Here is a 27,462-nt window from a genome sequence, read left to right as displayed (position 1 = left end):
GACTGACATGCTGAATAAATATTTCTGATAAGACCCCAGTAGCCCTGGATCAGAATAGGTGGCGTTTGACTGTCCAGAAAATGATGTTGAAAAATTGACACCCCCTCCCATACTAAATGTAAACGTGGTATCTAGGAGAATACGTTCAAACGTGGTTTTGTTGAATCGTAACGTAACATGAAGAGAATATCGGTTGAACCAAAGTTCTGCACTGACTATCTTGTATGATTATCTTTGAAGAAGCAGTTTAGGATGATGCCCTGAACGCAGCACGAGTCCCGTTCCTGTAGAGACTCCGGTCCCGTTCTTACACCGACTCGGACTCCATGTTGTTCTGAGAGCCACGGAGCGAACAAGTGCCCTGGCCGAAAACTCTCACGTTGCAACTCTGTGTGTACGAAAAGTAAAGTGTGTGTGTGCGTGTGAGAGTGTGTTGACCCTCCGAAAGAAGATGGCAGACTACCGGGACGACACCGGAGCTCGAGCCCTGCTCGCTTTACAGTCGGCACCATGCAGTCCCGTGCGCGTCGCGGTGACCTCGCACTCCTATCATCAGCCCTCGCTCGCCCTCTTGGGTCCTCCGATGATGGAAGCCCGCGCCGACGCCGGGATGTTTCCCGTGCGACTCGCTTGTCCTCCTCTGCAGGCCTTGGCCAGACTCGAGGGCCGGGACTTTGAGTTTGTGATGCGCCAGAGGACGGTCACCATAGGCCGGAACTCGTCTCACGGCTCCGTGGACGTCAACATGGGTCACTCGAGCTTCATTTCACGGCGACACCTGCAGATCAACTACGACGAGGCGAGCGGTTTCTCCCTCCGGTGCTTGGGCAAGAATGGCGTGTTCGTTGACGGGGTGTTCCAGCGGAGAGGGGCGCCGCCGCTGTCGCTTCCCAGAGAGTGAGTGCAGACAGTTAGCATAGCCGCTACCAACAGGCTAATTATGGTAACACGGTGGTTGGCTGTTGCAGAGCAAACTTTAATGTTCAAGTTAGGCATTGACCTACTGATGGACTTAAAAACCTCGGAGCCGGTGTCATGATATATTTCTTATCCCATTTAAAGTTTGTTTCCCCCCTTACTAGACACCCAACGATTGAATCAAACTTTAAAACATCTATAACATTGTATGTGGGCTATGTTAACGAACAACAACAACAAAATGAATTGTTTTGGTGGATATACTAGCTTTCCAAATGTAATTAACCGGCAAAACGGTAAACGTATTCTGACGGGGATACAAAGTTTGTCATGGCACCCCTAATCTGAGCGGTTTGATTTGGTCTGATCGGGTATAGCTTCGGATAAGTGCACTATAACCTTTGTTTGGACAGTGAAGCTGTAAACATAAAAATCCAATATGTCTCCACTGTGAGCTGTCAAATTATAACTGTTATTCATTTGTCTCAGGGTACATTTACCCCACTTTGTAAATCCGTGAATTAACCCAACGTTAGTAGATAGTTTTAGCCGTTAGCAAATTTAGCCTAATTTGGCCTACCGTTACCGACAATAGCGTTAGGTATTTAGCAAATGCAGAAAAAAGGTTCCTATGATATCTCGAAACAATCGTGTTGTGGTAGAGCTGGCTAATTCCAATTTTTTATTTTTTTTTTATTCATATATTTTGGCTGCTGGTAAAAGTCGTGTCAGTTCCAGGGCGATTATGTTAGCTAGTTGTGAAGCTGCTAACCAACGTGTCGCCGTCACGTTACCTTTTAATGTAAACAAACGCACCCCTGACAGCTCAATCCATGAGTCTTGTGAGAAGAGGTGTGTTTGTTTAGTAATGAAACTTGAAATGTTTTTTTTTTTTGGGTATCAAGAGGTACCATCTGGTGTTTGAATATGATTTTAGCTTTACTGTTGTTGCACCACTGTCAAGGCTGCCTTCACTGGTTTGGTTAATACGGTGGCAATCTTAAAAAACTGAAAGCATTGACTTTGTGTATGTCAATCACAGGGTGGAGGAGGAGGGTGGGGGGGGTTGTGCCCTTATCCTCTCTGATTGGCTGTCATGACTGTTTGGGGGTGTGTCAGGCTTTGAACAGGAAGTACAGGCTGGAAAGACATCCTCATTGCAGGAACACATGGAGTAAACACAAAACTCACAAACCAAGGCCATATCAAACATAGCCATGTTTACAGCCTCTGGGGCCTGCAATTTTCATGTCTTGCCTCCTGCTTTGTCTCAGATAGGAATGTCTCGAGAACCAATACTTCAGTACCAAGTTGATGACAAAATTCTGAAAACGTGACATTACTTGTTTTTCTACCTGTACTGTACCAGTACAAGGGATGCAATACTTTCAGACCTGACAGGGGCAGCATATACACCTACAAGTATTCTAGTCTACTGTTAAAAGGCCAAAAAAAAGATGAATGCCTACCAGCACAGAAGCACAGTGAATAGTTCCTCGTCTCCGTGCACCCTGACAGCTTGACCACCTCAAAGCCTTTCGCTGCACGGCAAAATGGTGACAGAAAGTTGAAACTGAAAATAAAGAGTGACCCCAGCGATCAGCTTTCACCGCAAATATAATCTAATTCTGTGAGAAACACTGAACAACAAATCCTTGTCATCCTTATTCTGAAATAAATATTATAAAGAAGTGTATGTTAAAGTACATGGGATTTATTGTTTTGTTTTTGACCATGATATCGAATTGTGAAATTTCACTGGTATCAACTACTAAATTTCTTGTATAATGACCTCCCTAGTCTCTCACATGCTCTCTCTAGGACTAACACTATTCAAAATGTCATGTGAGTTCTTTGAACAGTGGCTTTCTCTTTGCTTCTCTGGCATACAGTTGGGACTGGTGAAGGAAATAAGCTAAAGTTGTTTTATGCACAGTCTCTTTCATCTCAGCTGTGGAACTCTGAAGCCCCTTCAGAGATGCCACCAGTCTATGTCCTTTCTCACTAGTGCTTTTCTTGCATGGACAGTTGTTGAGGATGGCCTGCTTTAGCCACAGACAGCTGTGAGCAGACTTGACATGGGTTCAGTATTTTCATTGACAGCTGCTGTTTTCCAGTGACAAATTATAGAGAAACAATGGAATGGAACACACAGACTGGTTTAACTGTCTGAAACTGCTTACAATGCATCTGTCGTCCTGTGTGGGGATGGTTTTTTGTACTGGTTCGTCTCAGGAAGGTCTGAATTAGAACCCCTAGAATTAGTAGGGATTCAGTGTTTTGCTTAAAGAAGATACAGTCATCGTATTTTGGCAGATAAGATGGTTGCAGTCACAAAGACCTAACAACACTATACAATGTTGCTGCCTGAACCTGCTAGGATACATTACATCACTATTTACATGTGTTATTGAGGTTCCATAGTAAAACATTTACTCAATCCCTCACACACATAATTATTTTCATGGGCTTGTTTCACCTTGAACTGACTTGGGCCTGGACTGATCCCTGCTTTTATTGAGGCAGTTGTCCAGACCTGCCTAAAAAAAGAGGAAATGCAGGTTAGCAGGTGGTGTGTTAAGTCTAAACCAGACTAGTTTCTTGTCGGTGTTGACTAAAGATATTGTTTATATTAGAAACAAACCCAGTTAAGGGGAAAGTGCAGTCACTTGAGGAAGGTTTTTTTCCTACCCACTATGTGTAACTTCAAACATACAATAACATTGTACAGTATATTGAACATTGTTGTAAATGTTCAAATTTCCATTTTCCTGTGCACTTAAGGACAAGAAGTTTGAGTCTTAAAACAATAAGTCTGTAAAGTAAAATTTAAACAAATACATTTCTATGTCAACTGGGCAAACTCCATCTGCCGAGGAAGATCATGTCATTCGATTAAACGTTCCAAAACAGTCACTTTAGAATATGTTATAATGCTTGTTATAATGTATAGGAGAGAATGCACTAATCTAACTTTCTCTGTTTCCCTTTTCTTCTGTCCTGTTGCTTCCACTATCTCTCCCTCCTGCCTTCCTGCTCTCTAGGTGTGTGTTTCGTTTTCCCAGTACAGTAATCAAGATCCAGTTTATGTCACTCCTGCAGCCTGAGGAGCACAGAGAGCGGGAGCAGCTCTCTCTCCCCCCTCGCCCGCTTTTGCCCCACATATCCCCTCTCAAAATCAGCATTCCCACAATGCAGCAGCATGAAGAGAACATCAGGGCATTTGGCTCTCCGCTGCCCTCGCCCACGGGCACCCTCAGGTAAGGGGAGACCCACAGACACACAATGATATGAACCCCAACAGGTGCACATTGATAAATGCAAACACAGCATGCAGTACACAAACACTTCATGAATGCAATGCAGATTGTCCAGATTTGGCAGTAAGAGACCAGTTTATAAGTCAAAGTATTTGTAAGTTGTTGGAAACCTCTTGTAGACAACTTTTCAGTTCATTGTTGTGAAATTGTGTTTAAGCTCAGTTCTCCACTCCGCTGAGCATTAATGTGTGTTTTGAGTCTCCAGTTTTGAGATTAAATAAATATTAGTTGTTATAAGTCAATAATTTGATTAGTCCACTGACAGAAGATTAATTGGCAACTGTTTTGATAATTGATCAAGTGTAATTTTATAAATGAAAACGCCAAACACTCCAGCTTCTTTAATTTGAGGATTTGCTGATTTTTCTTTTTCTGATGTGATAGTAAACTGACAAAAAAGCAATCTGATGACATCCCATTGGATGTTAGAAAAACATAATCAGCATTTTCTGTGACTTTTTTTTTATACATGGACCAAGCGATTAATTTCCAAAATAATTGCGCAGTAATAAAAAATATTGTTTTTTGCAGCCTTAATATTATTCAATCCTGCTGTTTTTATCAATTAAACATCAGGATTTTCAATTTTACAATTTAATGTAAGGATGTATCTGTTTTTGCAAGGTAGGAGGTTGCTTGTTTTTCAAAATGGGTATCGGCGATGGAGGGACATTTACCTAAACTGAAAACAAAACCACTTTATAACTCAGTTGTGTGTCATATGATGGATTATACAATAATTGTTTAGAGCTGTCAGAGTATATGAGCGATTTACTTTCTCACCTTGTCTTGTGTCTGCTGTCCATGTTTGTTCATGTGTATGCAATTGCAAACATGTAAGGCTTTGTTTCCTTAGTTTTTTTTACTCCTTTGACCCAAAGGCCTGCAATGTTTTTACAAAACACATACTATATCAGCTCATATTCACTGATAATTTCCTTTCTTGTTGAAGGTGTACTGATTAGCTACTGCAGTGTTTCTGTTGAGATGGAAAGCTGCCCTCTAATGAGGCCTGATAGCACATGTTTAAAAATCACTGCTCTATAAATGTATACAGCATGTGCTACTGGCAAGCATGGTGGTGCTGATTGTGCCCTCTGGTGGTCTGTGTTGGTTTCTACAGCACACATCCCCACCAATGTCAGCTTGTGTGTGTCTGCCTTATATGGAATGACTGCAGCTTTGAGGCGCGTGATTGGCTATCGGGCAGATTGTTTTGCCTGTAGGCCGTTTTTCCGTCCATTCGTGGTTTCCTTTTCAGAGCCCCCTAACCTCCCTACTCAGTCCTCAGCTCCTGTTCTCTCACACGTGGACACACACACACACACACACACACACACACACACACACACACACACACACACACACACACACACACACACACGAGTAAAGATGCTTGCTCATACATCTTTCTAAAACTTCAGCTGTGGCCTTTTTTGTTGTGACACCTTTCTTGACAGTATCCCCATACATGACATACAACAAAAGATTATTGTGTGAAGCACATGCTCTCACTTTTCTTGTTTGGTAACTTAAATGAGCTGTAAACAATAACATTCTTCTGCCCCTACCTGCATTCACACGTGTACTGCTGGCCCATGTACACATGCAAAGGGGTGAAATGGTTGCAGCTTAGTTTCCCCAGCCAAAAAATACAAACATATTCTCTCTCTCTCTCTCGCTCTCGCTCTCTCTCTCTGTGTTTGTGTCACTATCTCTGTATCTGTGGCTCTCTGTTGCCAAAGGCAAATCAAAGCACACTGACTCTCCCAGAAACCAGTGTTTACTTTACTAACAGAAGCAGGTGTGTGTTGTATAAGTTACTGGGTTTCCTTGTGTTTTGTCTCTCAACAGCACCAGATAAAACCTAGTTAATAATTAACATACTTTTTGATTGTTTTTGCTTGTTGTTGTGTGTTTTTGGTCTGAGCTGGAATCATTTTTCCAAATGTAGCTCTTGTGTACTGTGTGTAAAATACATTGAATTCAAATTAAAATACAATGAACAGATTATAAAAGTATAATAAGACAATTATCAGAAAGACGTAAGGGTTATGTGGATTTTCATTTGTATTTATTTCTTGCACTCCTATTATGATTTCCTGAAAATTATGAATAAGCCTTTTTTTTGTATTTTCTCAGATGTTTTCCAGTACTTTAAAGTTATGTACAGTATTTGGTAAAAAGCAAAGCTTTACTCCCTTTTTTCCGAGTGCCATTATCTGGCCACCATGTTGTATATTAGTCACCAGTTGATATTCTCAATCGTAATGTATTTTTTCCTTTCTTTTACATAATTGCCGCATTACTCACTTCACAAAAACATTTGTTATGTGGTGACAATGGGATGTTTCAGAATGTGATTTTTATGCAATTAGAGGCTATATGAGCTGGAATCGAACATAGTTTCATTTTGACTCATCAGTTAATTATTATATATTATTAACTATATAATAACTTAACCTTTTATGTACACAAATTCTAGGTTGTATTTGTCCAAAGGTGTGAGACTGCAGCTGCTATGGAGGGGATTCAATTAATCTTGCTTATATATTGTTACACTTGCAGAAGTGGCCATGAACCATCACTTTAAGCCATTAACACAGACTTTTTCCTATGTGTTCCTTTTTCTTCAGTGTTCCTAACTCCTGTCCGGCTAGTCCACGAGGGGCAGGGTCATCCGGGTATCGCTATGGACGCAACGTGACCTCTGACCTCCAGTTAGCAGCTGAATATGCTGCCAAGGCTGTTTCTGAGCAGAGACGAAGCATTGCTGAGCAGAGAGGAGGGGGAAGTGAGCAGCGGGGGGAGTCGGCTGGTGGAGACAGCCCCAAGGTTAAGACTCAGTAGCATCAAAATTTGTTAATTTTGAATTAGAATACTTTTTTTTTTTACTTTGAAAAAGGTTGCTTACATACAATATGTGCTTGAGGATGTGTGGATTTTAATACTTGTTTCTTGTATGTCCAGGATGAGTCCAAGCCACCTTATTCCTATGCACAGCTGATCGTCCAGGCCATCTCTTCTGCCACGGACAAACAGCTGACTCTTAGTGGCATCTATTCCCACATCACCAAACACTACCCCTACTATCGCACTGCAGATAAGGGCTGGCAGGTAGGTTCTTTCTGTCTTTAACTAAATGGTAAAACTTTACAGCCACACAGTATGGGAAGGTTAGCTGAGTAACATGTAGAAGATAGTGGTATGATGAAATCGGAAGACTTACTAACAGTTGTATAGCTACAGCTACTTTCAGTAATTTCAGAATAAAATAAATATTTTTTTCCTGTTTAGGGTCATTGGCCATAACATTCAAGATCTGTGTTCAGTGACAAAATTATTTGTTTTGCCCCCCTCCAGAACTCAATCAGACACAACCTGTCTCTCAACCGCTACTTTCTTAAAGTGGCCCGCTCTCAGGATGAGCCTGGGAAAGGCAGTTTTTGGCGTGTGGATTCTGCTTCTGAAAGCAAATTGGTGGAGCAAGCCTTCAGGAAAAGACGACAAAGAGGGGTTGCTTGCTTTAGGACACCATTCGGACCTCTCTCTTCTAGGTAAGTTGGTCACCTGTGGCCTTCAGCTGCATGGTTTGTGCGCACGCGCACACACACACACACACACACACACACACACACACACACACACACACACAAAACTGTTAGACACATGCTCTGTCGCTTCTGATTTTACTTTGTTAACCCTTCTTCCTTTTTCTCTGCTTCTGCTCCTGGCTATCATTTGATTGGATAGAACAAAGTAAGTCTAATTTGTAGGTTAATATATTCAGCAGAAAGCACTGGCAGTGAAGGATCTCTGTAAGTTACTGGTCTCTTGATGTATTAATTGATTTCTTTGGGCCCTCTCCTTTGCTTCTGTCTCTTTTCTCTTCATTCTTTCTTTTTCAGGAGTGCTCCTGCATCCCCAACCCACCAGGGACTTCTTTCTCCTTCATCCAGCGGGCTGCAGACTCCTGAATGTTTGAGCAGGGAGGGCTCTCCTATCTCCCATGACCACCACGAACAGCTGGCTAATAAACTGGCATCTGTCCCTGAGTATAGGTACTCTCAGAGTGCCCCAGGTGAGCCTGCATGTAGTCGCATACAAATACGTTCAAAGACACACATGTGAAGGCTTTTTTAATATACACTATAAGAGAGATACAATTGTTGTTTGCGTCTGTCTCTATGTAGGATCTCCAGTCAGTACTCAGCATGTCATCATGGCTGCACCCCCTCACCCAACAGTCCTGCCCTCTGGCCCGGGGAAAACCCTTGCTTTCGTTCCAGGTGGTGGCGGCCATGTCCAGCCCATCCACTTGCTTCAGAATCCCACTCAGTCCTCTGTCACCATGGTGCGGGTTGTTACCAGCGTCCCTCTAACTTCCAACCCTCTGAATGGGTACAGCACTCCCTCTGTTGGAGGAGCAGAAGGCAACAGTGAATTCAGAGGTATACCCATGGCAATCTCTTTAAGAAGTGATTTGTCTGTATTATGTTATACATTAGTACATTTTATTATATATGTTGGTCTGCTCATCTCCAGTTTCAACTATTTAAATCTTTCCATAATTGTTTGGCATTTTTTTTTCAGTATTGTGAAGATATTTAAAACGGTTTCTGTTTGCATTTAGCTCCCACACATTTTATTTGCATGGTGTTGGACGTTTGGCTACATTCAAGCATTCACATGTTCATTGTCAACTTTTGTCAATTTGTCTCTGAAATGAAAGGCTAAACTCTGGATAGCACACTGACTGACCAGATGGCTGTCAGCTTAGTAATTGTGACCCTTTGTATTCTATCAATTATAGATGTAAAAGTCATCTCTGTGTGCACAGTTACAGTCAGATACATGATTTTTGGCTAGAAAAACATCATGTTTATGGTCTCCTTGAAAAGCAAATATTGTTTCAGATCTAAGTGAGATTTAAGATGAAGTCAATTTCCTGTTTTATTGGTCATTATATGATGATTTAACAGCTACACTAATCTGGATGAATGTATGATTATAGTAAACAAGCCGTGTTTCAGGAAGGGAACCTTTTTGTGGCAGATTTATTTGTAGAGCTTGTCAGAAGACAAAGTTCTACGTTTACAATGTAATGTTATATGAAGTTATGTTCGTGTCTGACAAATGTTTCCCCACTTTTAAGTCCACGTGGGCTGAGAATTTGGATGTGCATGACACAATAAAAAAACATAACTGACATAATCTAACCAGATTTTCTGATACATATTTCTGAGCTTTGAGTTTTGGCCGAGTGATCATACATGTGCACTTCTATAAACTATTTAGTTTTGCTCTTACATGTTTGAAGTGTGTTTTCCATCAGAAGCCCAGCTTAACAGAGAGCGAGTGATCCAGACTGTGGACAGTGCGGTGCAGGGTGGGGATGGACGAAACCTGGCCCTAGGTTTACATCAACTTCCTGTTCGTCCTGTTACCCAGAATGGCAAACACACCACTGCTACTGTTGCCCCAGCAACCAGCCTTGCTAATGCATCTGGTAAGAGTTTTTAGCAATCACTGCCTTAAACATTGACCATTCCAGGGTTTTCCCTGGGTTTTTAGAGTGCTTAGGTGCAAATGATGTTATACGCTTATTTGCATATTAGTGACGTCATTAAGTCTGGGCGATAAATCAATTTTAACGATCAACTCGAATGTGTAGTTAACGTCGATTTGTTTAAATGAAAATCAGTTTTCTCCTTAACATCAGCTCCCCTCTGGGCTCCCGTAGTTCCGAATGTGCTCAGCCCTCCCTCCGCGTGTTTGCCGTAGAGATAAACAAACAACATGGCAGCGACAGGGACCAACATTAGTTCTTTTCTTAACTAGTCGTTTCATTACTTACTTAAAGGTCCCATGGCATGACCATTTCATTTTATGAGGTTTTTTAACATTAATATGAGTTCCCCCAGCTTGCCTATGGTCCCCCAGTGGCTAGAAATGGTGATAGGTGTAAACCGAGCCCTGGGTATCCTGCTCTGCCTTTGAGAAAATGAAAGCTCAGATGGGCCGATCTGGAATCTGATGGACCTGGAAAGGTTACCTCCCCTTTCTCTGCTTTGCCCGCCCAGAGAATTTGGCCCGCCCATGAGAGAGACACATCATGGCTTGCAAACAAGCGAAGCATGGCAGTGGTCAAGGCCACACCCCCACCCGCCACCTTGCCCCCCCTCTCTCTCCTCCTCAATAGCATTTAAAGCTACAGACACAGAAATGGCACATACTAAGGAAAGCTCATTGTGGGACTGGCTCTAGTGGCTGTAATTCTGCACCAAGGCTGAATTTCGGGAAAGAGACTTCAGATACAGTATTAGGGGACCACTGAGGTCTATATAAAAGAGACTTCAGATACAGTATTAGGGGACCACTAAGGCCTATATAAAAGAGACTTCAGATACAGTATTAGGGGACCACTAAGGCCTATATAAAAGAGACTTCAGATACAGTATTAGGGGACCACTAAGGCCTATATAAAAGAGACTTCAGATACAGTATTAGGGGACCACTAAGGCCTATATAAAAGAGACTTCAGATACAGTATTAGGGGACCACTACGGCCTATATAAAAGAGACTTCAGATACAGCATTAGGGGACCACTAAGGCCTATATAAAAGCATCCAAACACAATAACCTACAATGGTAGGGAAAACACTCAAACCAATTTCCACAATGGCATGAATAATTATAAGTGTGTGTGTGTGGAAAATAAAGTTAAAACTTGTTTTGAACAATTTCTTTGTCATCTGCAGATTGATTTTAAGTAGGGGGGGGGTCGATTCAAATCTTAAATTGGATTTTTTTGAGAACAAATTGTTTTTTAAGGCCAAATCGCCCAGCCCTAGACATCATAGCGCCATTATTTGCATAAAGCTGAGTGGTTGTCAGTTGCAGCGAGGGAGAACATTACCAAATCAATCTTGGAGGAGTAGCCTGTCACTAAAATGAGAATATCTGGTCAACCTTAAAGCCAGCCCACCTGAAGCTAGCTCTAAGCGGACGCCCGTCCCGTGCGTCGGCTTGTTCAGATGCTCTCCATATTGTTTTAATGTTCATACGCTTCATACGGCGGTGCGCAAAACACAAGCCGTATAATGGCAGGGAAATCCCTGCAGTCATGCTAATGAATATAGACTGATGTTTTTGTTTCAAAAAGATGGGGATTAAGGCATCCAGATACTTACTCAACCTAACTTTTCTTTTTCTCTTCATTTGCTTTCCAGGCCTGAGTAGTCCTCTCCAGATCTTGGCTGCCCAGGCCTCCAGCTCCCCTCCAGTGCTGGTGAGCAGACAGCCCAGTGCAGAAACTTTAGCTGAGCAGCCAGGTGAGCCCCAGGCCAAGCGGCCAAAGGTGGAGGACGAGGGTGGGACTGAATCTGCTCAGCATCAAGTCACACCTGCTCAGCAGCCTGTCATCGTTGCCATGACATCACAAACCCACGACCCTAGGAAGTAAAACCCAGGGCCTCTTACCAGGTACCCAATGGACAGCCTCCTTATGGTCCCCTAACTGCTTCGCCTTTTATACTCATTTGATATGACTGCAGCCGACAAGGCCTAAAAATGTACAGGCAGCCTCTCTCAACACAAGGGAATTAAATTGTAAGGAACATATATTTTGGTCAAAAATAGATGCAAACTTTAAAATACATTCTGAATGTAAAAAGCAAGTATTTGTTTCAGGACTTTTTCAGCTTTACAGTCTTTGTATTGTAATCCATCATTCACTGACAACAAGTAAGGATATAAAGGTTATGAAAGCATTATGCATATTAAAATCATTTCAGCACTACTTTTACTTTGTGAACGTTGGATAATAGAGATGCACCAGTTACTGTCACTCTCAAGCCAAAGAACTCACCTCTCCTGCACTTCCGAATTGAGTAAATGCCTGATTTAAAACCAGGGAATGTGTGTTCGGAGATTTGAAATGGCTGGCATTTACAGAAGAAACTGTGATGATCAGAGTTGATATATTGTGTAGTTTCACACAGTCGTGGACCGAAAGATAGAGAGGACTTAGCTGTGTATACCCAGACCATTGGGGCTTGGGAGACTGTTAAGAATATGATTGTACTCTTCCTAAGGCAATCCTTACTGTAAAACAGGTTGTCTCTCTTAAAAGAAAAGAAACATGTTAATATTAAGGCCTAGACCAGAATGTGAGGTGTCTATCCCTTCTTGCCTTCTACGTAAAGCACAAAAAGAAAGGGGTATTGTTTTGAAAGAAGATATTGAAGAAAATCCAGCAATAACAAACCAGGACTTTGCAGTTTTCGCTTCACTTTAGCTCAGTTTGGTTTATCAGTGTGAAGCTCCTCAGATTCAAGATTATCTGGGGTGAGCAGAGAAGAGCAAAAAAAGAGGCAACTATTTGGAGTTGATTGAAGTGGAGAAAACCTAATGTAGACAAACTGATTGTTGTTTTATTTTTTCCCTCTTATTTCAGTAGTGGTAAAATGAGAAATGGAACTGCCTGTGCATACAGTTTTGTTTGTCTTAGCACAGAAAAGCATTATTGTAATAATCCTTAAAGCCTTAAATATTTCTACATTTTTTTGTCATTTTATTTTAACCTTTAGACAGCTTTACCTTTTTAGATTGTTGTTAACACAGCAGCTTCTTTAACAGTACATGATCGGCAACACTACAATGGTGACAGTTATGTTGCTTCAGTTGACTTGTATCAGTTTTATCAGGGGAAGGGCGGGACCAACACATGACCACGCATTTCAACTGCTCTCGTCTTTTTTTCCTTTCTTTCTGTATGGTACTTTTGACATATTTTCTACTCTTGGCTCCCCACACTTTTGCTTTCAATTTCCCCGAAATGCTTTAACCTTTCTCCCAATCTACCTCTCTCCCTCTCCTCAGTGAGCAGTTTCTATCTTTGCAGTCTCTACAGAGGCATCAAGCTGTTGGCAATTCCTGTCACAGACACTGCCTTAATTAGATATTCTTCAGCACTCCCCCCCCCCCTCTCTAATCTCTTTCTCACTCCGCCTTTAGCTTTTCCGAATGTCCTTGCACAGGCCTCATTTTTAGCTGGCAATCAGGCACAATTTGCGCAATATTTCAGTGATTGTTGTTGCACATTATTAGAAAAACAAAAAAAAAGATGCGTAATGATTGTATGCTGCTCTTTCTGCTAAATGACAAAGCTATTTAGAAGGTATTTTTTCTGATTTTGGAGAAAAATAAAAAAAAATATATATTTTGCTCGATGTAAAAACAGCTGTCGTCAATACGTAAACATTCTGGAAATAGAGAAGTATATGTATTTTTAAATGTTCCTGTTTTTGTGATTTGTTAAAATGTGTAGCACAAATTAAAATTCCTCATTGACTTAAATATTACATTGTCTTCTCTGTGACCAGGTGTCAGCCATGTTTGGGTCTCTGTCACACTTGTTACATTTTAGAGATGGTCCGATACCATTTTTTGCTTCCCGATTCAGATACCTGAACTTGCGTATCGGCCGATACCGAGTACCAATCCGATACCAGTGTGTCACATATTTTATTATGTTTTAAGAACTGTATACTACTATCCCTGTATGGATGTGATATTATTTCTATCTTTGTTGTCGGTCTGGCTCAGGTTAAACTCTTTGTGAAACATGAATGCCACAAAACGTTCTTTTATTCTGCAGTTTGACAGTCAGTTATAACGGAAAAAGAACATAAATAAACTACTTTAACGTATTTTTTCTTTAGGGCTTTATTACGTGGTATCGGATCGGTGCATAAACTCCAGTACTTCCTGATACCGATACCAGCGTTTTAGCCAGTATCGGAGCCGATACCGGTATCGGAACATCTCTATTACATTTGGTAACATTGGGTTTCCAAGCAGAAAAATGCAAGTATCCAACAATCTTTATTCTTAAGTACCATCATTTTTTAACAGTATAAATAATTAACAGAGAAGAATAGGCATGCATGAGATCAATGTAATACAAACCTTAATACCCACAAAAATAAAATGTACTGCAAAGAAATTAACAGAATCAAAAGTGGAGAGTATAACAAAGCTGATGGAAAAAAGAAACAACGTTTGGACTAAAATTGTAACCATTGTGTAAATCATAAGAAATGAATCCAGGGGTGTCCCAGGGGAGCTCTACTGAGCTGAGGTCAGAACAGAAGGCCAGGCAGCATAGAACATGTTTGTAGTGACCTACGCTTTGCATTAAGGACTTTTTAAAAGGTGAGCTGTTATTGTTGTAGCTGGACCTCTTTAAGGGGTCAGTACAGCCAAAGTACATGGAAACATGATCTGTGTGGTATCTAGCCTTGCTGATAGTTTTGGTTTGGTTTTGCTTGCTTAGATTATATGCCTGTGAGATTTTTGCCTCCACCCCAATACAATGGAGGTGAATGTTTGTGCTCACAGAAGTTGCTTTAAACAAAAAAAAAAAATCAGCAACATCTTCTTCCAGAAAAATGTCACAGTTACTCTGCATAATCCACTGCTCCCACAGTTAACAGTTTTCGTTGGGACTACTTTATATCAAAGAAATAGGCCATAGTGAGGTCAGTAGATTATCAACTGGGACGCTGTCTCAAAAACTGCTGTTGAATGTTTTAAATGTAATTTGACAGTGCTGTGAACAACCAGGAGGAATTGGAGGCAAACATCTCAGAGACACAAGTATCTCAAAACCTAGAAAAGTAAAAAAAAAAATAAAATAAAGCTAGATACCACTGGAAGTTAAATAAACATTTTCGATAATTTGGGTGTAGTTGCCCTTGAAGCAATAGTGCAGCTAACTATCTGTGTGAGCAGTTCTGCAGTGCACAAGTTGTAGTCCTGAAAATAGTTTTTTTTCCATCAGTAGGTTGCAGTGTTAATTGATGAATATATTTCAGAAAAAAAAGTATTGAGTAGTTCCCCAAATGCAGTTTCTCTTTTAAATGTCCAAACAATATAAGACCAAGTGTTAAATATTTACAAACGACTATTTACAACTCCAGATACATATAGCATATATTCACAACAAAAGTCTGGTTATAACACAGCAGGACTGTGCATCAGAAACTCTGGACTGAAGCATGTGGTCTTGATGATCCAGTAATGAATAAACAATGTCCCACAACAGCTGCACATCCCCTCTGCATGCCCAGCCTCAATAGCTCATCTGTTTTCCAGTGGAGGTATAAAGTCCAGTGGTGAGGTTAAATGGGGGAGCTGGGCTGTATGTCTTGAGTTTGCCTCCTCTTCCTCTTCCACCCACTCTCGGTACAAAAGTCAACATTCATACACAATTGTTTGTCTGTTGAGCAGACAGTGATAGTGCTTTGGGAGTTGCTAACAAACCGGATTATAAAACATTCCAGTCTAAAAGCACTGTGTAAAAGATCCGCTGTTTACTGAGGCTGTTGTCTTGTTTGTCTGCAAACGCTTTTAGAATCATAAAGTACATTTTCAGTTTGAGTCCCTTTGTCTGAGAGCTGGGTAGCTATTTTACCACGCTACTTAATGTCTGAATTACTAATACAAATTATTCTAAAATACAGGTGGAAAAAGGCCAATGTGCGCACATGCTCCGAGCGCTGACTTAAGAGAAATTAAAACCCTAAAATCTACTGTGCTTTAAACAACATCACACTGCATAGGGGCTGGTTAGACCTCACCCGCTGATTAATTAGGCAAATTTTCCCCGCAGCATATTCCTTTCATGTCGCGGTGGGTTACGGATTCTGTCTGTTACACAAACCCAGTAGGAGTCAGCGCGAGGGAAGCAGGTCTGGCAGCTGTAGGGTGGAGTCATGGAGCGTTATCTCCACTTTGATTGCTTGGCTTTGTGCTGTTGCTAGGTTTCACATTCATATTTCATGCCACGTATGTACGCATGGGTGTGTGTTTGTGTGTATGCTGTTCAGCAGTGCACACTATCTGTATCCCTTGTTGTCTTGCTCTCCTAACACTCCAGTCCCGTGTAGTGTGTTGTGCGGAGCAGCGGTTGCTCGGAGGTGGTCAGCAGGAGGAGGCACTGATCTTCTCGGAGACGTCGGGGTCGGACTTGGCCACCAGGAAACGTAGGCGACCTCCTCCCAGACGAATCAGATCCACCGCGCTGCAAGGAGCATAAAGGAGGAAGTAAAGAGAGAAAGAGAGAGTCCAGTTACGTGAAGCTCAGCAGAGACAGAGTAAGGATGACTGTCTGGGCTCGCACCAATCAATCAAAGTAATCAATTGACTTAAGAGGCTGACAGCCATGGGTATGGTTAACATTGTGGGATGACTGCTCACTCTGTCATCAAAGTCAATATCACCCAGCAGTATCATTAATCGGCCACCAGCCCATTGTAAGGGTCACAAACAGCACCACTGGAACATCCTCTGTACCTCTGGTAGTCTGCTCCTATCAGACTGGTCCCGTTCACAGCCAGGATGCGATCTCCGATTCTCAGTCTGCCGTCGGAGGCAGCAGGTCCGTCAGGGATCAGAGTCCGGATGTAAATGCCTGGAGCGTTGAGAGGAGTGTGCTGCAGGAGGGAGAAGTGTTAGAGTATGTCCATTATTTAGGTGAGCAACTGGCAGAGCTGATTGACAAATTAATTTATACTGCGGCCAATGAAAATACTTGGCCACTATGTTTGTTTCTTATTATCTGGCAGGTGTCTGTTAAAACTTCTACAGGACCCTTGGAATATTGTGATCAACAGTTTGACTTTGGCTCTAAATAAAGTCTATAAAGTATAATAAATATATATATAATATATAATAGTATAATAAACTGCAGGTAACCCTAGCAAAAGTACTTCTGCTTCATGCTGTGTTACCACTTAACTCTCGCTGGTAAGAGTATTCAATTTACAATGATATAAAACAGAAAAGAACCAAATCCTCACATTTGAGAAGCAGCAATAAGAACCTGTATTCTTGCATTGCATTTTTGCTTGATAAGCTGTTGATCAGCTAATTTCTAAATTTCAAAAAAAAAAATACCTTTTAGAAAACAGATACCAATATAAATACAGCTTATACTCTAGTGGATCTACATGTGAACACATTCATAGAAAATTGAATGAATCAATATTAAGGATTTTGTCAATACCAAGCTTTGGAATCTGGCCTTCAATGTAGCTTAAACATGTTTTTGTGTTTTTAACTTATTCTACTAGAACAAATAGTAAACCAACTGTCACAAACGTCCGTCAACTCACCAGGCCGTCTATGAGTCCCATGCCCAGTCCGTAGGGTCCCTTGTCCAGTTCCACTACAAACACCACACACAAGTCATCAGGAAGGGGAGGGGCGCCAAGGGAGGATACAGGGAAAGGAAACTCACACCCACTAATACACCCTGCAGAGGACACGGACACCCAAATGCACAAAAACACACACACACACACACACACACCAGACAGGGTCTCGCTATGGGGTTGGACAGACATATAATATAATAATAAATCTTGCTGTACAGAAGACACAAAGATACTGAGAGACATGCGACATGGTACAGAGCTAATCTGACACACAAACGTGCTTCTGACAAAAGCCTGCAGATGTCACACTCACTACACTGTAAAGACTGTACAGCAGAGACACTGCTGTCATGTGAGGCACAGAGCTGACCTATGAGCTTTAGCATTTCTACAGAACTGCACAAAGACGACGTGCAAATTTAAAGCTGATTTTTGGCCACTGGGGGATAGAACAACTCCAAAACAACCAGAGGGACCCACAATTCTGATACAGTATGATCAGCTTATTAAGTTGTCATGATTAACATGTTAGCAAACATTTGCCTACTTACACATCCAGCGGACAGAGAGCAGCATTATCTCCAATTGGAATCACGTTCCAGGACATGGTAATGAATGTATATTTGCGCTCATTTGCTCAGTGTTTTAGGAGCTGCTTGCTGCAGCTGAAAACGAGAGCATCCGAGACTTAAACCAAATGTATGAGCTAAGAGGCTAAAAATCTGTATCTGTTGGTGCAGAGTTGACGCTAATTCATTGCTACAAGTGATCCCTTTAACATTCATGTAGTCATTCATAACATTAATATAAATAATTTTAATAAATAAATGCAGATATTAGTGAATTTAGAATGCCACTAACATTGTACAGGTGTTATTAACATATGTCCTGTTGTCTTTGAAAATGACTGAGTAAAGAAGCACAAGCGAGAGACTGAGCCACATAACAGAACATGCTGAATGTTAAGTGTCTTCTAGTGGAGTGTAAACATTTCTCACATTGGTCAGTTCCAGTGAGAATTTGATTGCAATACCAGCAACTTAATCTTCATGATAACGTGCAACAGTTTTTACGCAGTGTGTATATTTTGTACTAACTAGAAAATGCATTTCCTGCAGATAATGCTTGTGAATGCTGAAAAACTAAATTGCCAAAGCTAAACTGTACTGCTGGCATAATAGCATAAGAAGAAGGTAAAGTAGTTGGAGAAGTGGGAATGGTTTTAATTAGTATGAATTTTATTGAAATGTTGAATAATACCAATAATAAGCGACTCTTGCGTAAGGCGCGCAGCATCATCAAAGACTATTCTCACTATTCTCACCCCACCTCATGTCTGTTCACCCCACTCCCCTCCGGGAGGCATTTTGGGTCTCTCCGCACCCGAACCAGCAGGTTCAGAGGAAGCTTCTTTCCTGTGGCTGTCGCTGTCACCCTACTGAACTCTTGCTCTGCATCCCGGTGACAATTAACCTACTAAGCCCCCCCCCACACACACACACGGACATTTTGCACTACCCTATCCCACCCATACTGTTCTATTTATTTATTTACAAATGTACATGCTGTAATTACACCTATACATAGCCATATTCTACTGCTCTTCATACTATTCATCCTGCACATACTTATTCTTACTACGCTTATAATGTTACCACACTGCACATAGCTGTACATACTGTACATATCTGTCTATATGGTTCATACAGAATATCCGTTTATCTTATTATATATTCTGTTAATACACTGCATATATCTATATTATTCTTACTACTATTATAATGTCACTGCTACTACATTGCACATATCTGTACATGTTGTTCATACATTGTTCATATTACATAGCCATATTTATTCTGCTCTTATAACACTGCAATATATTTCTTGTCCTGCCTATGCACCACCTGTCTATACTTTGTATATCACATTGCACTTTTCTGCTTTTTTGCACTTCTGGTTAGACGCAAACTGCATCTCGTTGTCTTTGTACTTGTACTCTGCACAATGACAATAAAGTTGAGTCTAATCTAATCTAATGTATCAAACAAAAGTGGAATATTTGCCACAGCCACTGTCCACTCCCCCTCTCACACTGAGGACCAGAGACAGAGAGCAGCGGAGCTTTGGCAGCTAAAATGTGACATACACCTCAGACCCACAAAAATGTGCAAAGTTTCACTACTTTGGACTATCTTTGACTTTGAATAAACAAACGACAATTCCCGAATTTAAGGACGTTTCAGAATCCTACACATGCAAAGCACAACCAGCTACAGACAACAAGTGGCAGCGAGACGTTTCTGATTATGCGTGTCCGTGTTTGGGGGGGAAGGTAACCTGCATATCACACGCAGACGCCACATGCAGAACGCTTTACAACAGCGTGTATTAAATTGCTGTGAGCTAGCAGAACATAACGTAATCTCGGAGATTATTCCTTCACAGCGCTGTGCAATGCGAGAAAATCTCAGAGTTGAACCGGGCAGACACATCAGTTTTCATCAGACTCACCCCGGGTTAATTAAATCCACTGCTAATTTACAACACTAATAACATTACCGTCGTCAAAATACCCCCGCGAATCAAATCCATACTTACCGTTAACCGCCACTAAACCTGTATGGAAATGAACGTTAACGATCATACTTCTCTCTCTCTCTCTCTCTCTCTCTCTCTCTCTCTCTCTGAGTGCGCACACACACACACACACACACACACACACACACACACACGATCCGGTTCTGGTGGTTGATGAAAGCAGATATGTGCTGATTAGCTCTCCTTGTGATATTTTTGTGATTACATTCTGAATCGGCAGCGTTCTCTGTCAGGTAAATATAGTAGCACAATGTCTTCCTCTGATGTAGAAGTAGCCTACAATGTAAGTCAGTAGTAGGCTATATAGTGGAGTTGCATATTAAGTGGTTTGGGGGTCCTTCTGTAAGTAATTCTGGGGTACAATTTGGTTTTGAAGAATTCTACAAGCAGCAAACGCCCTGTTCCAAACAGGCACATTTTCAATGGGCACTGCACTAGTACTGATAAAAAGTCACAGTATAGCATGTATAAAAAGACATAGTATAGTATATTGAAAAAAGTCATGGTATAGTTGCCTTATTCGAAAAAAAGATATACATATAGTGTGTCGAAAAAAAGTGATAAAAAAGTCATAGTGTAGTATGTCGAAAAAAAAGTCATAGCATAGTATGTCGAAAACAGTGATAAGAAAGTCGTAGTATAGTATGTCGAAAAAAAGTCATAGTATACTAAGTCGAAAAAAAGTCATAGTATAGTATATCGAAAAAAGTCATAGTATAGTATATCGAAAAAAGTCATGGGTATAGTAGCCTTTTTCAAAAAAAAGTCATTGTGTAGTATGTTGAAAAAAGTTTCAAAAAAGTCATAGTATAGTATGCCCTAAAAGTGATAAAAAAAAGTCATAGCATAGTATGTCGAAAAACGTCATAGTACAGTGTGTTGAAAAAAGTCATCGTATAGTATGTTGAAAAAGTCATACTATAGGCATGGGCGTAAATCTGATCTAACAGTAGGGGGGGACAATAATCATAACATTTCTGAAGAGCAATTTTTGAAGGGGACACAAATAATACAGCCACAATTATACTCGTAGAAGACATGTACACAGAGGAAAGCCTAAATACTATCATTATTGAAGTATGGAGACTGTACCATCATCCTTCTTTTCAGTGTTTCTCTTGATTCAGTGAAAAAGCTCACTAAATTGACCAAAATATTCTTCTATAAAACCATGTATTTATTTTTAAGTTGTTTACAATCAAGCCACAAAAATAGCTTAAAACATAATGACTTATTTTGAAAAAGTGTCCCCATATAAAAGAAATACAATACTTTTGTACACTTGTTAAATTAGCTGATCATAATGTAAATTAGTGAGCCACTGGTAAAGCTCATCTGCTCACACTGACAGCCACACACCTCCAAAAATATGAACGAAGCTCAACACACTTACCTGAGACTCTCCACCTGACTGTCCCTGGTCTCCCTGAGACTCTACATCTGACTGTCCCTGGTCTCCCTGTTCCTCAGTTCTTTCTGTCTCCTTTGCCTGTGACATAGTGATGTTAGTATTTTCATAAGCACCCATAAAGATGTTACCAAATTGTCTTGATATGAGGATTGGTGAACCTACGAAACTAACTCATATTTAGACATCTGACATTAAAGATTTGTTGTTGCCCAGATAAAATGACTTACTTGGCGTTTTGTTGTAGGCCTACTGAAAAAGGATCTTATGTCTGTTTTTCTTTTCTCTGTCATTTTATCTGGGCAACAACAAATCTTTAATGTCAGATGTCTAAATATGAGTTAGTTTCGTAGGTTCACCACGTGGTCATATTAGAATTATAAAATGATCTTGCGTCCTCCACATAAATATTAGGTTTTGTCTGGGACAGAGGATATATATTTAACTGATCAGCCACTTAACTTCATATTGAGCAAAACACAACTGTAGATCTTACGTTAAAGCCTATCGCTGTGGTAACGTTAGTTGTAGTGGGTGCATTTCTATCCAACAAGCTATTAAACAAGCTAGGTAACGTTGCATTACATTAACATATCAAACTTTTTTGTCATGACTAATTCATTAATTACTCAGCATAATTTCTATTTGAGAAAAGAAAAACTTCATCCGATGTTTAATGTGAATAAAACAGCCTTGAACCGCCTACTTACTACATTCCTGTCACTACCCGATGTGACTGTGACTCAGACTGTCGAGTGCAGATCCTGACGTACAGCAGGCAGTGGACCAAACCACTGTGAGGCAAGGCAGGGGGGACTCAAAATGTTTCTAAACTTAAAAAGCTTTTTTTGGGGTTTGTATTGTTTTACTACTTACACAGATATTTTAAGGTACATCATTATGTTATTTACAATACACAGCATTGTTTTAATGATATTTCTAGGGGGGGGGGCAACCCTTAGATGGGAGGGGGGGGTCCTGACCCCCCCGACCCCCCTGGGATTTACGTCCTTGACTATAGGATGTCAAAGAAAGTCTGAAAGAACATGTAAACTCCACAAAAAGGTCAGCCCAGACTGGGGATCGAACCAAGGGTCAGAGTCTGCAGTGTCTACTTGTGGGTGCATTGCTAACTACTAAGTCACCGTGCCACCAGGTGGAAACAGTCATAGCACAGTCATAGCACAAAAAAGTCATAGTATAATATATTGAAAAAGGTCATTTTATAGTATGTCGCAAAAAGTGATACAAAAGTCATAGTATAGTATGTCGAAAAAAGTCATAGTATAGTATGTTGAAAAAAAAGTCATAATATGGTGTGTCAAAAATAGTCCTAGTATAGTATGCCAAAAAAGTGAATAAAAAAGTCAAAGTATAGCATGTCGAAAAAAGTCATAGTATAGTATGTCAAAGAAAGTCTGAAAGAACATGCAAACTCCATACAAAAATTCTAAGTCACGCAATACACACCCATTAAAAATACAGAAAAAGCCCGAAAGAAGCACTAAACTTAAACAGTGATAACACAAACACTGTAAAAGATATCAAAAAGCTTAATCATTTTCTAATACCTGAAGGTTTTGCAAACAGTATAGAGTTTGAATGACGTCTGTAGGTGAAAGTATATGGGAGGAGTAGCATTTCGAAGTGGAAGAAGCCTGAAGAGGATTTAAAGATTGCGCCATTGACTTTCAATGTAAAAAGAAAAAAGCTTAACATTTTAAACAGTATAAATGGTAGAAACAAGTTGAATACAAGCACACATGTCCTTAAAGAGCTTAACATTGAATTGAATGCTGCTGAATCAGCATTCACACAATAATGTATAGTATAGGGATGCACAAAACACTGACAAAATTAATTATTAAGCTGATCGGGTGTTGGCCAAGACGTGGCCCATCAACATTACATAAATTAATGTTTTTATAAAATTCTGTGTTTCCGCTATGAAATACATTCACTCAGTAATGACTGGCTCAGTTTTTGGTGACACAGCAAACTCTGACCTCATGTTATAATATGTTCCCTGCAGTGAGATATACAGATTTTAAAGTTGGGAAAAAGATAGCACTGGTACCATATTGGCACTCAGTATCGACAGTTACCCTGACCTGAGGTATCTGAATCGGAAAAAGTTGGATAGGTGAATTCCCAATATTGTATATAATGAACTGTTTACAACTTAAACTGCACATTTGGGGTGGACAAAATAACAAAACACCTTACAATATGTGACATAGTATAATAGCCCCGCAAAAGTCAGTCTTATTTTTTAAGACTCTTTTTTTAAGAGCTGTTGATTACACAGTGGTAATTTTAAGGCCATATATTGTGATGTTTCTGTTCTGGATTCCAATATACTGTGTTCCTGTTATTTTGTCCACCTCCTGTAATATTCAGCCTACCCTCCAGTCCGTTGGTGATGAGTCCATTGGTCTTACACTCTGCCACAGTTCTGCTGGTGCAGCCGTTAGTCTGGGTGTTGGGACCTATGACATGCCCTCCTCCTCCTCCTCCTCCTCCTCCTCCTCCATCCGGGTACAGCGGGGTGTTGGGAGGCGTCAACAGGCAGGACGGGTCTGGATTTGCTGCCCGAGTGTGGTGGATGGTGCCGTTCCTTCTGAGGCTGTGTGTGTGTGATTGGCCTGGGGGTCTGTCCCGTCGTCTCTCCTCTCCCGTCTCTGCCGCCACCTCGTCCCCAGGACCCCCCGAGCGAGGACTGCTGTGGGCCGGAGGCAACAGCTCCCTCTGTGTCGGATTGGACAGAAAGACTTAAGGGGACAGTAGGAGGTCTAAAACGAGGGTGCAATGATTAGAAAATGGAACTAAAATAAATAATCCTGTTATCTTTCTCTTACAAAAAAGTTTTCTTGTTGCAGTGCAAAAAAACACTTTGTTCCTAGATAACAGTCCAATTTAAGTTGACTTAAGAGATGTATAATTATTTTATAGAAAAATCTACCATTTGACATTATTTGTTAATGTATATCTCTTTCTGTGTGTGTATATACAGTATGTGTACATTTGAGGGTGCAGTAACACTAGGGATTATGGTCTAGTCAGCCGTTCCCACTAATTAGACAGCCTAAAGACTAATCAGATTAACCATGATTTAACCATGTCTACGTTTCTCATGAGTATGTGTATGTGTGTGCGGGTTGGCTGGAGTAGAGGGTTTTTGTCTTTCATTTATGGGATTATGAGGAACTCCTCAACAGCCACAGCTGCTGAGGCACATGGCCTGGATTACTGCTAGATGTGTGTGTATTTCATTTGACAGTTTGGAGTTTGTGTTTTCTGACCTGAACGTCGGGCCAGTCAGCTGTGTTGGTCCCGTTGGAGTGTGTGTGCACACTGGGAGTGTTGGTGTGTGTTTGCGTCTTGGTGCGTAGCCCCCAGAGGTAGTGGCGGATGTAGAGCAGCTGTCTGTAGACGCTGTCTTCCACACACTCGCTGTCTAGGTCAACTCTGAAGCCGGAGCTGGGCAGCACTATGGGAGGGTGGTTCTCAAAGCTCTCCAGGAGGTCCACTAAATGCACACAAACTGATGTTAACTCACGTATACACACATATACATCATCAATTAATTAATCAATTAATTGTTTTGTCATCCATTACTTATGATTACATGGAGAAGTCAATAACAAACAAAGCAAAGTTCAGCCAGACAGAAACCAGAGTAGCTTCATCCTTAACTGTTGAGGAAACTCAGCAACAGATGGCGAATCATGTACAGTATACAGTGATATGAAGCCCTTATAACATGAAGGCTTTATGTTGCCATGAGATTGTCAATTCTACTGGCCACAAAAATTAACTCATACTCACACTAACAAATTCACACATGTACCTGTTCTGTATATATACGCCTCATCCTCGCTGCTGGGTTGCCATGTCGGGACGGGGCCTATCTCTCCTGTGAGCTGGTACTGGGTGAGAATCCTGTGCAGCTGGACAGGTTTCAGAGCCGGGTGTTCACTGGACAAAGCTCGCCAACTCAACTGCACACAGAGAAGAGAAAATAATCAGAAGTCCTGGGAGTTTTTTTTTTTAATAAAGCCAAGCAATCACAGGAGGCAAGACGATGTGCTCCTGGCTAAACCTTTTCGAAGACATCATCGATCAATAGCTGATCATAGTGACTTGCTTTATGAACAACAGTTCTGTCGGATGTATTTTCAAACAGTAGAGACAACTGATAACAGTCAATCAAAGCTTTCCTGTTCTCTGTTACCTTTTTTGAGGACTACAGGATTAATTATATCAACAGCAATACTTTGTAACTGATGGCCTCCTTAGAAACAGTTTAATATGCTAAGCTCTGTTTATTCTGAAAGTATTGCCAGCTAGTTAGTGATAGCTAGCAATCCTGTATATGATTGTGGGTGGATATGGATATGTGTGTGTGTGTGTGTGTGTGTGTGTGTGTGTGTGTGTGTGTGTGTGTGTGTGTGTGTGTTGTGTGCATGCGTGCGTGTGTGCATGTGTGTGTGTGTGTGTGTGCTGCATGCGTGTGTGTGTGTGTGTGTGTGTGTGTGTGGTACCTGTGTGAGCTGTTGTGGGGGCGTGGCCAGTATGGACACAGTGCTGTTGAGTTTGGTAAAGAATTTGTCAGCCAGATGTCCCAGACCAGACTTGCTCGCCCACTCCATGACCATCCGCAAACAAGCCTGAATCTGCAACACCTTTGAGCGCTGGAACCAACCCCGAGATGGACCTATGCACACAAACACATACACCCACACACACACACACCAAAGTGAGTGTTTGGATATTTAATCAGAGACACTGCAGTAGATTTTCTATTCTTGGGTGTGTGCATGTCTGAGAGAAAGGCAGAGTAAAAGAGAGACAGTGTGTGTTATACGACAATACAGATGATGATTTTTTTTAAATAAGTTGATATTGAAGTCAAGGAAACAATAGCAACAGCCACCAGCTGCCTGTTCCTCGCAGAATACAAATCGACTGCTGCAGAGGGGCTCAGCTGACAAAAATAACAGCACACAGCCAGCATTCCTCACTCTGTGTAATCCTTTCTTTCTCTGGATCACATCAAAAGGACTGAAAGGAAGTTTTGTGGCAAGTTAAGCAGGCGATAAGTTGAATTTGTCAAGATGGCGTCCCATAGTTTGTCAATCTGTCGTTCCATTACCTCACTGCAGCTATAATTCCTATTTAAGCTTTCTGAAATACCCCCCAATGTGAGCTCAGGCCTCTGCTGGGGTTTGATACAAACAATGACAAACAACTGGACTAATGGCAACGATACCTGATTGTCTGTACAAATGCTAAAGCAATATCTTTTTCGATATCAATTTTTTTTATAATCAGGGATTATGTACAAAATAAGTAATCTCATACAAAGAGAAGAGATTTACAAGATTTAGCTACTAGCTACTTTTACATCTGCACTCAGCAAGTAGGCACAAACACTACGGAATACAATTAATAAAAAGTACACACTCCAAGTACACTAAATACAAACTGCAATGTACAATGAGCCCCCAACACTCTTCCAACTCAACGTCCGTACCCACACAATAACTTTCATCTACTTAATGTAGGGCTGCAACTAACGATTACTTCATTATTAATCTGCCAATTATTTTCTCAATTAATTGATCAATTGGTTGGTCCTCATAGTGAAAAATACAGGTGCAATTTTTCTAGATCCCACGGTGACATCTTCATTACTTGCTTTGTTTAACCAACAGTCGAAAACCCAAAGATATTCAAGTTTACTATCACACACTAGTCATCATAGACAAAGGACAAAACATAGAAGTGTATAAAAACCTAAATACAGATACTTTAATTGTCAAATTAAAATATAAGAGAGCTGATTGACAACAGACTGTCATTGCACCTAGGGAAATCTGAGTGCATCCTATTTGGCACCGAACGTAAGCTACAAAAGGCACCTGCACTAAAAGTCGAATGTAATGAATGTAACGAAAATGAAATTGAAGCAAAGAATTCTGTTACATATCT

The 27,462-nt window shown here is 40.8% G+C and overlaps 2 protein-coding genes across 3 annotated transcripts in view; one reads left to right on the top strand and one right to left on the bottom strand.

Annotated features, from left to right (window-relative positions):
• Window positions 1-297: 297 nt before the first annotated feature.
• foxk1 (forkhead box K1) lies at window positions 298-13,599 on the top strand. Of its 2 annotated transcripts, none has more exons than XM_078276455.1 (9): window positions 298-897; window positions 3,963-4,178; window positions 6,875-7,073; window positions 7,209-7,355; window positions 7,602-7,795; window positions 8,147-8,319; window positions 8,432-8,689; window positions 9,574-9,747; window positions 11,472-13,599. In XM_078276455.1, the coding sequence occupies exons 1-9, from the start codon at window positions 452-454 to the stop codon at window positions 11,702-11,704; spliced, it is 2,040 nt and encodes a 679-aa protein (XP_078132581.1). In that variant the 5' UTR covers window positions 298-451; the 3' UTR covers window positions 11,705-13,599. The 2 variants fall into 2 exon arrangements, with proteins under 2 accessions (XP_078132581.1, XP_078132572.1); XM_078276446.1 differs by having other exon boundaries at window positions 9,559-9,747.
• Window positions 13,600-13,749: 150 nt separating this feature from the next.
• radil (Ras association and DIL domains) overlaps window positions 13,750-27,462 on the bottom strand; it is a 31,488-nt gene continuing 17,775 nt past the window's right edge. The window contains exons 13-19 of the mRNA XM_078276434.1: window positions 26,013-26,185; window positions 25,319-25,469; window positions 24,771-24,997; window positions 23,874-24,216; window positions 17,421-17,560; window positions 16,600-16,739; window positions 13,750-16,327 (exon numbers count right to left, since the gene is read on the bottom strand). Of these exons, the coding sequence (XP_078132560.1) occupies window positions 16,228-16,327; window positions 16,600-16,739; window positions 17,421-17,560; window positions 23,874-24,216; window positions 24,771-24,997; window positions 25,319-25,469; window positions 26,013-26,185 (1,274 nt within the window). The 3' untranslated portion in view covers window positions 13,750-16,227. The remainder of the gene's footprint in view (window positions 16,328-16,599; window positions 16,740-17,420; window positions 17,561-23,873; window positions 24,217-24,770; window positions 24,998-25,318; window positions 25,470-26,012; window positions 26,186-27,462) is intronic.

This window comes from Sander vitreus, chromosome 2 (genome assembly GCF_031162955.1).
Source record: "Sander vitreus isolate 19-12246 chromosome 2, sanVit1, whole genome shotgun sequence".
NCBI classification, from domain to species: Eukaryota; Metazoa; Chordata; class Actinopteri; order Perciformes; family Percidae; genus Sander; species Sander vitreus.
Note: the sequence above shows the minus strand (reverse complement) of the source record. Positions and strands in the feature narration are given on the sequence as shown.